Here is a 16,370-nt window from a genome sequence, read left to right on the forward strand (position 1 = left end):
ATTCAAATAAAACATGATGTTTTATTTCTTAAAAATTCTTGAGTTCATGAAGATACTAAAAAGAAAAACTTATTGGTTACCTCCGGAGGCAGTTAGGCAATTATTCTGAAAAACAGTAAGTAAAGGGAAAGGTCCAGCATGTTTCCTGTCTTATATGAATACCCAAAATACTAACAAAGGAATAATTAATTAAGCAAGGTTCTTCACTACAGAACTCTTCTTTACAGAATTCCAACTAATAAAGAAATGACAACCTTAGAATATCACTACTTGCAACAGCTAATGAAATATGGATCTAGCCAGTAATCAATACTGGCCTCCAAATCACTAGGTGAAAAGCTGACAGAGAATATCATGATGGATGAATTGGGATGGCATCGGATCCCATGATCAGTCTTAACATCACAAAAAGAGAAATCAGTCATTATGTGTCTCTGGATCTGATGCAACAGAATACATAACATCTCCTATGAAGTACTCTGGCAGAAAGGAAAATGCAAGAAAGAAAACAAAATCATTCTTGCTGAGTACCCTTTGGGAAGAAAATCATATATTTCTGAAACATATGGTGACTATAAGACAAAACAAAGCTAACACGCCTTCTAGTGAAGCTGACTTTGGCTTCTGCCATTTGCAATTGGACATTTAGTAAGTGTAGCTTAAGCAACCCAGTACTTAAAGAGAAAATATTTAAACAGAAAAGAAATAAGCCAACGTATTAAAGACATGCACATAGGAAATATCTATAATCATGCTGTTTAAGCACGCAACAGTTTTACACTTTTGCAAATTTCCATCACGAAAGATGTTGTAGTACTAGTCACAACCAAGGATGGCAATTTTTAGAAAGAATTATAGATTCATTGGAAAAGACCCTGATGCTGGGAAAGACTGAGGGCAGGAGGAAAAAGGGGCGATAGAGGATGAGATGGTTGTATGGCATCATCAACACAATGCACATGAGTTTGAGCAAACTCCAAGAGATAATGAAGGACAGGGAAGCCTGGTATGCTGCAGTTCATGGGGTCATAAAGAGTGGGACACAACTTAGCGACTTAACAACAACAACACAGTTAATTCAATGTATTCAAATTGAGTTATTGATAAGAACCATAACATTATGACCCAAAAGAGGTCCCCCTGGAACTATATAATATGTATATATATTATATATAGAGAGAGAGAGAACTATATAAATAGATTTCTAAATGATGCATTAAAAACAAAAAGCTATTATAGTAATTAAAAACCATACAGGCTTGGAGAGTATTAAAGTCTTGACAGTTTTATTCATTCAGTCAATCCTAATTTCTATATACTGAACTTGCCTAAATCTAGAAACACATGCACTGTTACATGTAAACAATAGTAGGTACCAAAAACCAGATCTTTTAAACTATGATAAACTTGAAATTTATATTTAGAAGAAACACAAAGACCTCCCTATAAAACTTCTTGTGTCCAGGAACTAAAACCTTGACAGGTTGATAAGGGAGCCACGAAGTCCAGCAAGTCCCAAGTAGGCTCATCACCTTTACCAATACCATGTGAAACCATGATTCCTAACCTTTTAGGAGCTAGCTATAAACAGTTTTAGTTTCATGACAAACCCCCACTCCTACTTTCTGAAGCTGCCATATGCACTAAAATTTTTTCAAACTATTATTTGCATAATTCTATAAAACCTATTGGGAGATGAATGTACAGTACAAAAGGACTGGACATCGCCTATCTACAACATAAAACATCATCAGTAATATCTGTAGCTCTGTGCCTGTGCTCAGCTGCATCCAAGTCTATGTGACCCCATGGACTGTAGCCTGCCAGGCTCCTCTGTCCATGGGATTTTTCAGGCAAGAATACTGGAGTGGGTTGCCATTTTCTACTCCAGGGTATCTGACCCAGGGATTGAACCCATGCCTGCTGCATCTCATGCACTGGCAGGCATGAAATGGAATCTGGAATCCTAATGAACGTTACGAGCTCCAAGATAATACTAAACATTACATCCCATGTTATAATCAAGATGTTGATAAATTATACGGATTAAACAAAGCCCACTGCCTTTTTCCTCCTCTCCAAATAAGTACAAGTAAAACTGTGCCCCTAAGGATTATTACCACATCCTCAAAAGAAGATTAGGGTTAAATAATAATTATGCATTTCCTGGAGTAAACACAACTCCAGTATTTTGTTTGGTAAAGCCTGGACCTTTTTAATTGGATGTTTATAACTTGATTTCTTTAGCTGTCTTTAAAAATATTATTTAAAAGTTTGATACTTAAAATTGCATAGAACTAAATTATTTAGGCACAAAACAAAGGAACTCAATTTGCCTTTAGTATTCCAACTAAAGACTTCCTGTTAACAGCAGAATTCCTTTCTTTGGCACATACAGTAACTGCCTGACTGGTATGTAGGCCAAAATGTTAAAGGTCAAATTTCACAGCTAAATGTAGAACGTCCTGGTCCTAAAACCCTTTAAGATATTATACAACTTGTTTTTTTTGTACTTCTGCTAACTACAATAAGATGAAATTAACCCTTGAGACAAGGTGTTTCCTAAAAGTTTAATAACTAATTAGCAGGAATTACTACTCTCAGGGCTTCCATTGTGGCTCAGATGGTCAAGTCACAAAACTTTTCTTCCATACCTTTTTTATGCTTATTACATCAGTAACAGCAATCAAAATTTAAAACCTGTGAAAATAAATCTGTCTAGAACACATCCTTACTCTCCCACAAACTTACTTTCTCCTTTCCATTTATTCAAATTTCTTGAACTCTCTCCAGCATATGAAAATACAGTAAGTTTCAAGTCTTTTCAAGATGAATTCAAGAAATTTCCAGCTACATATTCAGACTTTTTCCCTCTGGAAAAGACAGCCATTAGGCTTTTCTATTTGGTTAATAATAGGTTATTAATCCTCCCCTGCCACTTAAGTGACTCCTGCAAAGCAGTACCATTTTTATTTCTGAAAGGTATAATACTAATCTTATTGTCCTGGTACAAATTAATGTTAAGTGAAATTTCTTAAGCATGTACCACTGCTGCAATTAATACAAATCTTTTTTTAAATAACATTCTTTAATTTGAAAAAATATCCAATTAACTTTTATTTATTTCTAAGATATAATTGGGAAAAGTTGTTTTAAAGTCTGTCATTAAAATTACAAGAACTGTATCAGATTGCATAAGTAGGATCCTAAGATGGGATCAGTAGAAATTTAGTTTTTACAGTATTTACTCAATACTTTTCAAGTCAGAATTTTAAAATATTTTAAATTGGTATCAGATTTTAACTTGGTATCACTAATTTCTTCACACTTTAGGCATAAAAGTGTCATGAGCTATCAGTGATGTCTGCAACATAAAAATATATGGGAAAGGTAAATATACATGGGAAAGGTAAATGTGAAGAACAACAATCTTTATTAATGATAAACTGATTGCTATAAAGCTATTATTTTTAGTACAGACTTGAAATCTGTAGATCCATTCACTTACATCAACCATTTATTTTTACAGCACCTCTTATACAGACAGGTGGTTTGCTAATCCTATCTGACTCTTTTCTTCTTCCCTTCATCCCTCAATAACCATCAGTGGCCAAGGCCATTCAATACAGATATGTCCCACTTCTCCCCTTTCCAAATGATCCCAGACTAGGTCAGGTCCTCACTAACATTTAAAATAATGGGACTTCCCTGATGGTCTAGTGGCTAATAGTCCCAAGGCAGAGGACCAGGGTTCAATCCTTGATCAGGGACCTAGATCTCACATGCCACAACTTAAGAGTTCTCATGGTGCAACTGACATCCAGTGCAAATAATTAAAATATTAACCATTAGACATGCACCAAATGGAAAATTACAGGGCACTGAAACACCACATAAGTAGTGTTTAACATTAAGAAACTCATTCAAGTAAAAAAGCAGGTATATGAAACTGCACAACACTGTTTAAAAAACAAAAAGAATGTCATGCAAAAAGATGAACAAAATAACTAAATACAAAGAACCTCTGGTATCATGAGTGCTTTGCCTTTACTTTTCTGCACTTCGCAAATTTCCTATAACAAGCAGGTATTACTCTAAAAAAATTTATAAAAATGAACTTTATTTTTAAAACTCACTGCTGCTACTGCTACTGCTGCTAAGTCGCTTCAGTCATGTCCGACTCTGTGCGACCCCACAGACGGCAGCCCACCAGGCTCCGCCGTCCCTGGGATACTCCAGGCAAGAACACTGGAGTGGGTTGCCATTTCCTTCTCCATAAAAAAACTCACTACTGGATAACAAACTATTTCTAAGGTTAAAAACTACATGATAATCAGTTAAGTTGCTCAGTCGTGTCTAACTCTGCAATCCATGGACTGCAGCATGCCAGGCCTCCCTGCCCATCAACAACTCTCGGAGCTTACTCAAACTCATGTCCATCGAGTCAGTGATGCCACCCATCTCATCCTCTGGCGTCCCTTTCTCCTCCTGCCCTCAATCTTTCCCAACATCAGGGTCTTTTCAAATGAGTCAGTTCTTCGTATCAGGTGGCCAAAGTATTGGAGTTTAAGCTTCAACATCAGTCCTTCCAATGAACACCCAGGACTGATTTCCTTTAGGATGGACTGGTTGGATCTCCTTGCAGTCCAAGGGACTCTCAAGAGTCTTCTCCAACACCACAGTTCAAAAGCATCAATTCTTCGGCACTCAGCTTTCTTTACAGTCCAACTCTCATATCCAAACATGACTACTGGAAAAACCATAGCTTTGACTAGACGGACCTTTGTTGGCAAAGTAATGTCTCTGCTTTTTAATATGCTGTCTAGATTGGTCACAGCTTTCCTTCCAAGGAGCAAGCATCTTTTAATTTCATGGCTACAGTCATCATCTGCAATGATTTTGGAGCCCCAAAAAATAAAGTCATTCAACTCACTGTTTCCATTGTTTCCCCATCTATTTGCCATGAAGTGATGAGACTGGATGCCATGACTTAGTTTTCTGAATGTGGATATTAGAAATAGCCAAAATAAACACTAAAGTATGCAACTATCAATCCTTTAACCTAGAAGCACTTTAAAAACAAAAAAGGTACTTACCTATTTTCATTGCACTATTTCTATGTCTAGAAAACCTCTCCTCTTCAGTATCCCAATGAGACTTAAATGTGTGCTTTCACAAAAGCTTTTGCCATCTTTTCCAGACTATTCTTCAATTTTCAAAACTTATGTGATTTATTTTTTCCTAAACTTGTAATTAAATCTCATTTTTCCTCCAAATGCATCATAAGTTTGTACTTCATCTCTAACACCACTGGTACCTGAGGTCCTCTTTCCTCTAGCAATTTATTCCGAGTACAACTACTAAACTAATATTTAAACACTGCTTTCATAAAATTAAAATCTCATCCTTTTGAAATCTGCAACGGCTTCTGCTTGACCTGAGTTTAAATTGTATAGCCTGCTGTTGCATCACTAATCTCTTTTCCACCTTATTCAAACTTATTCCAATTTATTTCTTCAAACTAGACAGAACTACACAGTTCCCTGGATTTACACATCTGCTGTTTTCACTGATTTTTCACCTACAATGTCCTTTCTATGTCTCCTGTCAATCTGAAGTCCAAGCTCAAAGAAAACAGTTCAGATCCCACCTCTTCCACGAACGATTCTCTATGCATTCTAGCCTATGCTGATCTCTCTTCTGACTCCCCTTACACAAAGTGCAACAACTAACTCGTCTGTGATCATTCGGCATATATGGGTTTTGTTTTCCCAATTAAGGTATCAGGACACAGATACCAAAGGGAAAATACTAGACATGTAAACATTAATACCAAATGAATGAAGTATAAATGTATCAGATATTTTTTATTTTTATCCTGCCAAACTGTAAAGCCTACAACTTACTAGGGAAAAAATCAGATGAAAAAGTTTGATTTTTCAGCTCGCTTCAATTTACCTAGTGTAACTTAGTACTTTAGGAATAAAGTAGAACTGTGCATTTTACCTCTCTCTTCTGCTCCTTGTACTATGTCCCAAAGTCAGCAAATACAGAAAACAGAGTTTAAAAAATTATATGGAAAATATTTTTCCCCATTGCAAAAAGAACAAAAGGACACAACACACAACCAACCATTTGACAATCAGCCTTTTTAAACCCGGGAAATAATTATTTAACTACAAAAACAGGTCTCTTAAAAACAAAACAGAGCAAGTTCTAGCTAAGCTATGATGCAGTTGTCCATGGTATCACCTACCATGCCCAATTCTTCCTATTTGCCTTTGCTTTCCCAGGTTTAAGTCCAGTTTCTCTGAAATCCTAACCATCCCATTCTACCAAATCTAAACCTAAAGTCAATCCAACTACAGACATTAAAATCTCTAAGTTTTCAAAGTTCATACTGCCTAGATAGACTTCAGATATGTACCAAGCTTTTATAAAATAAGTTAAATAGATGAGTTAATGGACATAAAATTCTTTCCCTCAGTGCAGGTGAGTAATTATTTGCAAGCTGGCTTAGTAAGACTAGCAAAACAGAGTAGTAGTTCTCTAGGAGTATCTGTTGGCTTTCCAAGAAAATCCAGAAAACAACATCATCTGAATGAAGTATTAATAAATCTAAATATACAAACTAATGTCGTATTTATATTTTAAGTTACCTGAAGCATGCCTCCCCTGATTCTGTGGCATTCTTTGGAAGAGATCATGGTTGTATTCATAATACCTATAGTCTTCATGTGCACGATCTCCAAGTGGGCGCCTCCTCTGACCATCAAAATAATTATCTGAATAGTAATATCGGGAACCAGAGTCTCCATTTTCGGGAGCAAAGTTAACTTCTGTTAAAAATGACTGAGAAGAGCCATATTCCCTAGGGACATCTGCTAGACTCCGGGCAAGGTAAGAAGGTGCAGATAATCTGTTGCTTTCTCTTCTCATCATTTCATGAGGTGTTCTTTGAATTGGAGTTCTAAGGAAACTATGGTTTCTTGAAACTATTCCATCTCCAGAAGCTGAAAAGGCATTAGCGCCTGAATCTGGAAGACAAATATCAGTTCGTCTTGGAATTGTTGGACCGTGCCGGATAAAAGAAGGCATAAGATCTATAATAAAACAAAAGAATAAAATGACTAGTAAATAACATATGCTTTTCCAAAGTTGTTTATTTACATCTTACCCCAAAATGAAAAATTTCAATGGACTTAAGAAAACACAATTAAAAACTTTAGCAAAGTATCTGGGTATTTTAAATTGAGGCTGATTGCCATATTCCCACTCAAATGAATTTATAATTTGTATGAATGTGTTATAAGTATGCTCTAGCAGAATCAAACATATTCTGCATACTACCAAACATAATATAATGAAACATCAGTAAGTTAAACTACAAAATACGTATTAATGAAATACTCATGATTAAATGTATAAAAATAGTAAACAATCTAACAAATGGATACAGTTACCAGCATAACTTTAGTTTGTTTTGCAGACTGTACTTCATTTCCAAAATTCCCCAAACTCTTAAGTAAAACACAATTTAAAAAATGAAACAACATAATGCTGTTCTCAAACATGTAAAGGTGAATTCCTTTAAAAAAAAAATTAAAAAATTATTAATCTGGCATTCCTACTCTTGGAATTATGTAGCAACAGTACAATACTCAAAAGATGGAAAAACTAAAAATTAAGCTATGAAAATTAAAAAAAAATTTTTTAATCTCATTTCAAAGAGACACACAAACGTTGAATCAGTTCAAAAACAAACAAAAAAAAACGCCAAGTCTAAAACCATGGCTCCTTTAAGAACAATTATAATTCAAAACAGAAGAAAACAGGGCAATGGCTTTAAGGATACAGTACTTCTGAATATAAAACTTAAATAAACACCTTAAGCATTCCTGGTTAGAATGCAAACACCTTTAAAACAAGAAGAAAACTGGATCTGGAGCCCATTTTATTAGTTCACTAAGTAGACAGTATCAGAGGGCACGCATATTAATATGTAACAGAAGCCAAGCAGACAAAAATTAGTATCCGAATAAACAAGGTTCAACACTTGATGAAACTAAAACAAAATACTATATATCAAAAGTTATTTGTTAAAAGGTGTGGCAAACATATTTCATGATTTTAAGATAAACATTGTTTATCTGAAGCTAACTGCAAGCTAACCTAAACTTGGCCAAAATCCTCAGAAAATACGTAAATGAAAAATAAACTTTTAAAAAGTTTTTAAAAATCAAGTTTCAGGTTATTGATGTACCCATCCGATCTGTTCTGTAAGAAAGCATTGCAAATACAAGGATAAATCTGGAAGGTTGATGATGTGGTTATAATGGAAAAACATGCTCTCCACCCCTTTTTGTGCGATCTTGGGCAAATATTACTAGGAACCTCTATGAAAAGCTTTCCCAATTACAATATGAGGTAATGCTTAAGTCACAGTCACCAGCTTCCAAGAAGGAAACTTACACAAAGGGCCCAGCATTCAGTATGAACACCAAAAAACTTGCTCCTTACCTCACAAATGTTCTGAACACACAAGCAAGAATTAAAAATGCAAAAGATTCAGTAGGAAAATTAGAGTCAAATACTTAAATTGAAAATAAGTAAAGTCTCAGCGAAATGCACTCTATTAAAAAATGTTTATAAACACACACACAACTTTTTTCGTAATTTTCCCAAAAGTATGATGGAAATTATTTTGAGTCTTTGGCGGATTTCTAGGAGGTTTTATTTGAAGAAATTCTTATGAACACAGCCAAACACATATAATTTTTGGCTCTTCAACCCTGAGATCTACAACTGACGAGACTTTTTGGGCAGCAGCTACAATAGCGACGGTCAGCTTTCACCTCCGGACGTTATCATCCAACAGAGCTGGACTAAGAATTCTACTCAAGCGTTCGCACAACTTCGAGCAGGGCGAGTGACAACTGCAGTGTTTGCAAACACAATGCAAATCTCGACGTAACAAGAGGAAAACGTGTGCCCCAGTGTAATCCCTTTAATTCCTACAGAACCAGGGGATGAGCAATTTGTTTTCTAAAGAATATCTTTCTTCCAGTAATTAAAACCAACAACATAGCTTCCAGAAGGGAAGTCTGTGGATTTTGAGGGGCGGGACGGGGCCGGGAGTGCGGGGCGGGGTGGGGGACGGAGGTGGACTAACTTAAGTTTTTTACTCTTTATCAGCTTTCAAACAACGAACATCACTCCAGGCATTAAAAAAAAAAAATCACAGAGGCCAAAAGGAAACACAAGCCGCGGGGAGCGGCGTCGGACACCCAGCCCGGGTCCCCCGTAGCCCGCGGCCGCCCAGGCCAGGTGTGGGCGCACCCCGCCCGACACTCACTCCGCAGCAGAGGAGACGTCTCCTTCTTCACGTACTTCCCCTGCACCTCGGCCGGCTTGGACACTTCGTTTTTGGTTTTCTTCCGGGACAGCATCCTTGACCACGAGGCCCCAGGCCACGTCAAGCAGCCGCCCTAAGGCTCCGCGCCGGGCGCCGGGGGTCCCCGCCGCCACCTCCGCCGGCGCCACCGCCTCCTTCCCTCCCGAGCCGCCGCCGCCGCCGCCGCTGCCGCCTCTCCGCAGCCCGGGATTGCCCACAAGGACTGCCGCATGTTCGGGGCGCTAAGCGCGCCGGTCACCGCTCAATCGCTTGTCAGTTCCTTCCCGGAAGTCAGCCGGCTCCGCGTCGTTGCCCGAGAACTCCGAGAGAAGAGCCAGGAACGCCCCGCTAGGGCCATGGTCCTCTGCTGGCCACCTAGTTACCGCTACTGCTGCAGCCGCTGTCGCCGCCTACGTCCCGTAAACTTTCCCTGCGGCCGCTGGGAATTCTGGGAAGCTCGACGCAGCGCGAGCGCCGCCGCCCTTCCCCCACCCGCTCCTGGGCGTGGCTCGGGCCAGAGGACGCGGGGCCGCCCTCTCAGCTAACGGGTTGCCCCGGCGTCTTCGGGAGGAGCAGCGGCAGCTTTCACTCCGGCTCGGCGAGGAGCAGGTCTGGTGGGCACTTTGGACAAAACGTGCCAGACTGAGCGCAGGAGGCCGTGGCGCGCTCCTGCAGAGGAACCTCCTCTACCCGCAGATTTTTCTCTCAGGACCTTGAGGGAGCTGGTAACGCCCCCCAAGATGCATTCGCGTCCTCGGCCACGAAAGAGGACGTCCCTCTTGGAGTTTTAGGGGCTGGTAAATTCAAGCCCGTAATAGCACAGAACGCCTGTAGAGTCGAAGAAACGCCACCCTTACGCTCATGCTGCACCCAAAGAAATCTAGATCTCTCTTTTTGTTGAAAACACTCCGTTAGTGCCAGGGAGTGTGCGTCTTTCTGATAAAGGAAAAAACGGAGGAAGAAGCCAAAGTGGTGTTTCTACTATCTGTGATGTAAGATAAATTTGATATTAGCGTGATTTATTTAATTATCACTATCATTATTTACCATATATTTCCTCTTGGAAATATGGAGTTGTCAATGGAAAAAAATAATCTCTCATGGGAATACAAAAGAGTTTTATTTGAGCCAAACTGGGAAATACAAGCCCAGAAGACAGCTTCTCAGGTAACTCTGAGGAAGTCCTGAGGGGGAAGCATGAGTTTCAGCATAGTTTTATCAGAACAAAACATTCAGTAAGTCAGGGATATATTCCTTCAAGGTTTCAAAAGAAAAAAAGATCAGTTTGGAACACAGGAAGTTGTTATTGCCTTGGTACGTAGAAAGGGAGTCATCACTGAAGGAGTAACAGCATTGGCATCCCAGGAAGGGAGACATTGAATTTTTGTCTTATCATGGAAGCCTTGTTAAGTGTTGGTTGCTCAGTCACCAGATTACTTAATGAAGTTAATGAGCCCGTTAATAAAGCAGATGTACAATATGTGTTGGATAATCCACAAATGGCATTTTAGCCAAGGTAAAAACTTGTGTGCAATCCAGAGTGACTTCTTCAGACCTCAGTATGTGAACATTTCTTTCATAGAGTTAAATACTCCTGTCTTAGATTTCTTTCTTTTTGTTTTTGAGAATTTTGAGCACTAAAGTTCAAGAACTGGGATTTTTAATCTAAAATAGACCCTGCTTTCTTCTATTTAACTTAGCAAAGGTGTGAAATGTTCAAGATAACATTTGAAAAATAACATGGGATCCACCCCTAGTGACCAAATTGAGGCTTTGACAATGGAAAGTGCTTTCTTTCCCTAAGATGGGAACTGTCTTACAAGAGATGTAAACAACTAACAAAAGGCAAGGAATTTTCTACTTACACAAGATTGTGTGTGTGTGTGTTAGTTGCTTAGTCGTGTCTGACTCTTTGCAACCCCATAGACTGTAGCCCACCAGGCCCCTCTGTCCATGGGATTCTCCAGGCAAGAACACTGGAGTGGGTTGCCACTTGCTACTCCAAAAGGAACTATATAATGAAAATGAAGTTGCTCAGTCACGCAGACTCTTTGCGACCCCATGGACTGTAGCCTACCAGGCTCCTCTATCCATGGAATTTTCCAGGCAAGAGTACTGGAGCGGGTTGCCATTTCCTCCTCCAACTACACAAGATTAGGAAGATGGTAAAACTTTGTTTTGCCATGAACAAGTAAGACATTTTGTCTAGTGCCTGTCTGCATCTTTATATACTTTATGATCCCATGACACTGATCTCTCAGTATTTATTCAATAACTAAAAAGTGTTTATTGAGCATCCACTCTGCTCCAGACTGTTCTAGGTGCTTGGGATATAGCTGCAGGCAGAGATATAGTTAAGGGGCTTCCCTGATGGCTCAGATGGTAAGAATCTGCCTGCAATGCCTGGATTCAATCCCTGGGTCTGAAAGATCCCCTGGAGAAGGGAGTGGCTACCCACTCCAGTATTCTTGCCTGAAGAATTCCATGGACAGAGGAGCCTGGCGGGCTACAGTCAATGGGGTCACAAAGCACTGGACACAACTGAGCGACTTGAGTGACTAACACACATAGGCAAAGAATCCCTACTCTCATGGGGAAGAGAGACAATAAAGAAGAAAAATAAATAAAATGTACTCTACTACATGGTGATCATGCTGAGGTGAAAATAAGGGGAAAAAAGGGTTTGTGATCTTAGTATAGAATGACTAGCTCATGAGGAGACTTTGTAGTGACAAAAGAAATTGGTAGTGCAACTATCTGAAGGAAAAATACTCTAGGCAAAATGAACAGCAAGTGCAAAGTCCCTGCGAGTCACCAAATTCCCAGCAATTTGAAGAAATGTAAGGAAATGGCAGCCCACTCCAGTGTTCTTGCCTGGAGAATCCCAGGGACGGGGGAGCCTGGTGGGCTGCTGTCTATGCCGTCTACGGGGTCGCCCAGAGTCGGACACGACTGAAGCAACTTAGCAGCAGGAGCAGCAAGAAGGTCTATGTAGCTGGAGCACAGGAGGAGAGTAGTGGGAGTTGAAGTTAGAGAGAGAACATTGTATCATTGTAAAGAATTTCACTTTGAGCAAAGAAAAGACATAATCTGAGTTAATGTTTTGAACAGATCACTTTGGATGCTCAAAAACTATTGCTGGCTTGGACCAGGGTAAGAGTAGGGGAGATGATGATAAATGGTCAGATTTTGGCCATGTTTTTAAGACAGAGTCAACAGGATTTGCTGACAGATTGAATATGGAGTGTATATTTTATACATAATATTATTTGTATAAAATAAGCTACAAGGATATATTATACAACACAAGAAATAGAGCCAACATTTGATAATAATTATAAAATGGAGTATAGCTTTTGAAATTGTCAGTCACTGTGTTGTATACCTATAATATTGTACCTCAGCTATATCTGAATTTAAAAAAACAGAATAAAATAGAAGCTTATTAGAATAGCAGATTGTACTCTCAGAGGAACATCAGAAAAGCAGTTACTTGTTCCTATTGTTTGGATATAAAGCCTAGTACTAAAGTGTTGAGCATGTGAATGGAGAAGCGTGATGAAACACAAATGGAGAGACATTGAAGTTTTGTTACAGATAGGATATGAAGGCAGGAGATGAAGGGAAGGAAGGGGGCGCCAAAAAAGTGCCAGGTTTCTTCCCAGGACATACTAAGGAGCATAAGAGGACAAAAGCATGTTAAGACCTTGTTAATAGAGCCAAGTCTTTACACTTGAGGTTTTCCCAGAGATGGAAATACAGGATACCTTTCACATTCATGGAAGGAAAAGTCATAGAATTTTAAAATTCAAAACAAATTCTGAGATCAGCTAGGCTAATGTGGAAAACTAGAAAAAATAAATGTTTTGCTTCAGATTTTATTCCTGATTAGTAGCAGACATGTCTCAGAACTGGAGGTATTCTGTTCCAACTTTGGGTCTTGTCCCAGTAACAGCAAGTTCAGATTCTAACAGTTATTTTGAAAGTCGTCCATGTTCCCAACAAAGAACACCGCCCCCCCCCCTTTTCACTGCTATTTCAGTTCTTTGAGTTATATCAGAGAGAAAACCTCAAAAGTGCACTTTTTAACATCTGCAATTTGCCTTTTTATCAAGGAGAGTGCTTTCCAGGATCAACAATCTGCAGACAGCATTAGTAGTTGCAATGCATACCATTATGTGAGCTTTGAATTCAAATCTATGAGTCCAGACACTTTGAATTCACATCTGTTTTGTAGAAATTCCTGGATTTCTGGTAGTTTTTATTAAGGAATCTAGATTTTGCAGTTGTAATTCTCCAAAGATAGCTTTTAAGAGGGTTAATATTATATTACATAATAGTGATATTTTTCCCCCTTGCAGTTGCATTGTCTGTGGAGAGAATCTTAGTTTTCTCACATGAAAATTAGAGTTTGGACTAGTTGATTTCCAAAGTGTCTTTCAGTCCTGCAGGGTTGTGCCACATAGGCAGAATGAAATATACAAAAATAAAAACAATTACCTTAGTAGGCATATAGGTGATTTCTCTTCTTTAAAAGTATTTATCTTTATCGCTATGTTTTTATCTAAAAAACATTATTTAGGTTTAATCTTTTAAAGAACAGTTTTTAATTAAAAACATAGCAATAAAGAAAATATTTTAATTATTTATTTAATATTTATTATTAATTAAAAAGCAAGTGTTAAAATATCAGCGTCATATAAAGTCATCGTTAGCATAAAAATGAAATTTTGCGCCAAGCTACTACTTTTCAAAGAGAGCCAAAGTTGTTATGTTATTTTTACTTTCTCTTGCTAAAAGCATGTAAAATTTAAAAGAGTGAACTTTCTAATGAAGAATTGTCCAAGAAAGAACCAAGTGCTGCTGCTAAGTCGCTTCAGTCGTGTCCGACTCTGTGCGACCCCGTAGACTGCAGCCCACCAGGCTCCCCCGTCCCTGGGATTCTCCAGACAAGAATACTGGAGTGGGTTGCCATTTCCTTCTCCAATGCATGAAAGTGAAAAGTGAAAGTGAAGTCACTCAGTCGTGTCCGACTCTTAGCGACCCCATGGACTGCAGCCTACCAGGCTCCTCCGTCCATGGGATTTTCCAGGCAAGAGTACTGGAGTGGGGTGCCATTGCCTTCTCCAAGTGCTAATAAGTCCTAAGTATGGAGGGCTTTAAAAAAAAATAAAATAAAAGGCTCTTTTACTCTCGAGCCCACTCTTCCTGGTCATATGACAAGATAAATTTCATCTGTCTCTGGAAGAAGTAATAATAATCCTGTTTAACCCTCCAGAGTTTTGGCTCTTAAAATCTGGGAGGGTCAATTCCTGAGTACCCTTTAAGCAGAAGCTTTAAGTATTTCCCATAAAGGAGAGATTGTGAAAATATAAATACTTGGTATAAAAACTAAGTTGGCTTCCCAGACTACTCTAGTGTCTGATGAATTATCCCTCACCCCCAGATAATGTGGAAAATTAGTATCACAAGTCTGATCAAAAGGAATCAAGCTGGGAGATTTGATGCTACTAAGCTTTGATCTTGTTCGTATATTTTATACTATGATTGCCTGGATTTAGAGGTCCTCTAAAACTGTGATAGCTAGCCAAAATGAATCTCTTATTTTTGACAATGCTAACTTTTGACTTCAGTTTTCTGTCTTTATAGGCCTTTCTGCCTGTTTGCCTCTCTGGAAACTTTTTCTTCCAACATTGGCTATATCTTCAATCACTTTCAACTTTAATTATTCTTTGCAATAATGAATATTTACTTGGCTTTTAGTAAGTTTTTTTGTTTGAGAACTCAGTAAAAGTTTACCCAAGATTCTTGTTATGAGGGGTCTCCTGAGGTAGAGCTACTGTGAAAACACCTGCATCCCTTTTACACTACATGGGAGCCAAGGGATAATCAGAAATACCATGTAACAAGCCACACCATTATTTCTTTTTTGCTGTTGTCAGTCCATGCTGATGCAGGACCCTGTGCAAAGATGATTTGCAAAATTCCCAAACAGAAATCAAGAGAAAGCATTCGTCTGTCTTGAAGAGCTGTGCGGATTTCACTAACCTCTTAACACTATCGTCTCTTACTCAAGCCTGGAAACTTTCTTTTTCCTGCCAAAATCTCTTTACTTCCATTTAAGAAGTTCCACGGGAACTTCTTTTGTATCACCTTTTCTCCATCTTGTGGCCTGCTTTCTTGAAGAACCCACTGATTTTTTTTTCCTCTGGGGCAATAAGCTTTAGCCTGAGGGTGCAAGGTAAACATATTTATGGGGAAGGAGGGAATGAAAAGTACATTTGTTTGAAATATTTGCAAGAAAGCAGTTTAAGTAGAATTCTTATAGTTAGAGCCAGAATGCAAAGCTTTAAGAGAAAAAAATGAAAGTCTCTTGTTCCATATAGAGTCTGACCACATAAATATATCTTCTCTCCCTCCTGGAACTCCACTTAAATGACAATGAAAAAATAAAAGGAGATTAAACTCATAATTATTAAGAGAACACAAGATGGGCCTTCAGTAGACATGACATCAATTAATTTCAATTAGAGAGTGATGGGATTGAGACAAGGTAGAAAAGAGGTTGAAGGGAGTAGAGGAAGTAGGACAGAGGGAGCCACAGCCTAAAATATTGATACTTATGAAAGCATATAAAGCCAGAGATCCAGGAGAAACTTAGGACTGGCAAGTAACTGGTTCGGTTAAAGATAGGAAAGAAATGTGGAGCTGGAAAAAGGCACTAATTGAAAGTCAAACTTCCTCTCTCCATCCACCATAGACTTTCAGGCCGTTAGGCATTTATTCACCAGAAAGGGAATCTTAAAAAAGATCTTTCTCTTTTGGAGAAATCAAATGGCCGTAGAACAAAGGTCTTGGCAATCTAAAGTGTAGCTCCTGCAAAATAAACAACTCATCTCAAAGGGAAGTCTGCCAATCCATAGGCCTCAATCCCTAAGACTCCCAAGTGTTTTTTTAATGTGTCGTTCTTAAACAT

The 16,370-nt window shown here is 38.7% G+C and overlaps 1 protein-coding gene across 1 annotated transcript in view; it reads right to left on the minus strand.

The window, feature by feature from the left end:
- The window catches only part of SAV1 (salvador family WW domain containing protein 1), a 31,201-nt gene extending 20,866 nt beyond the window's left edge, over positions 1-10,335 (minus strand). Inside the window, exons 1-2 of the mRNA XM_061430946.1 lie at positions 9,356-10,335; positions 6,660-7,103 (exon numbers count right to left, since the gene is read on the minus strand). Coding sequence (XP_061286930.1) covers positions 6,660-7,103; positions 9,356-9,449 — 538 coding nt within the window. The 5' untranslated portion in view covers positions 9,450-10,335. The remainder of the gene's footprint in view (positions 1-6,659; positions 7,104-9,355) is intronic.
- Positions 10,336-16,370: the final 6,035 nt, after the last annotated feature.

Source organism: Bos javanicus, chromosome 10 (assembly GCF_032452875.1).
Source record: "Bos javanicus breed banteng chromosome 10, ARS-OSU_banteng_1.0, whole genome shotgun sequence".
In the NCBI taxonomy this organism is placed as follows: Eukaryota; Metazoa; Chordata; class Mammalia; order Artiodactyla; family Bovidae; genus Bos; species Bos javanicus.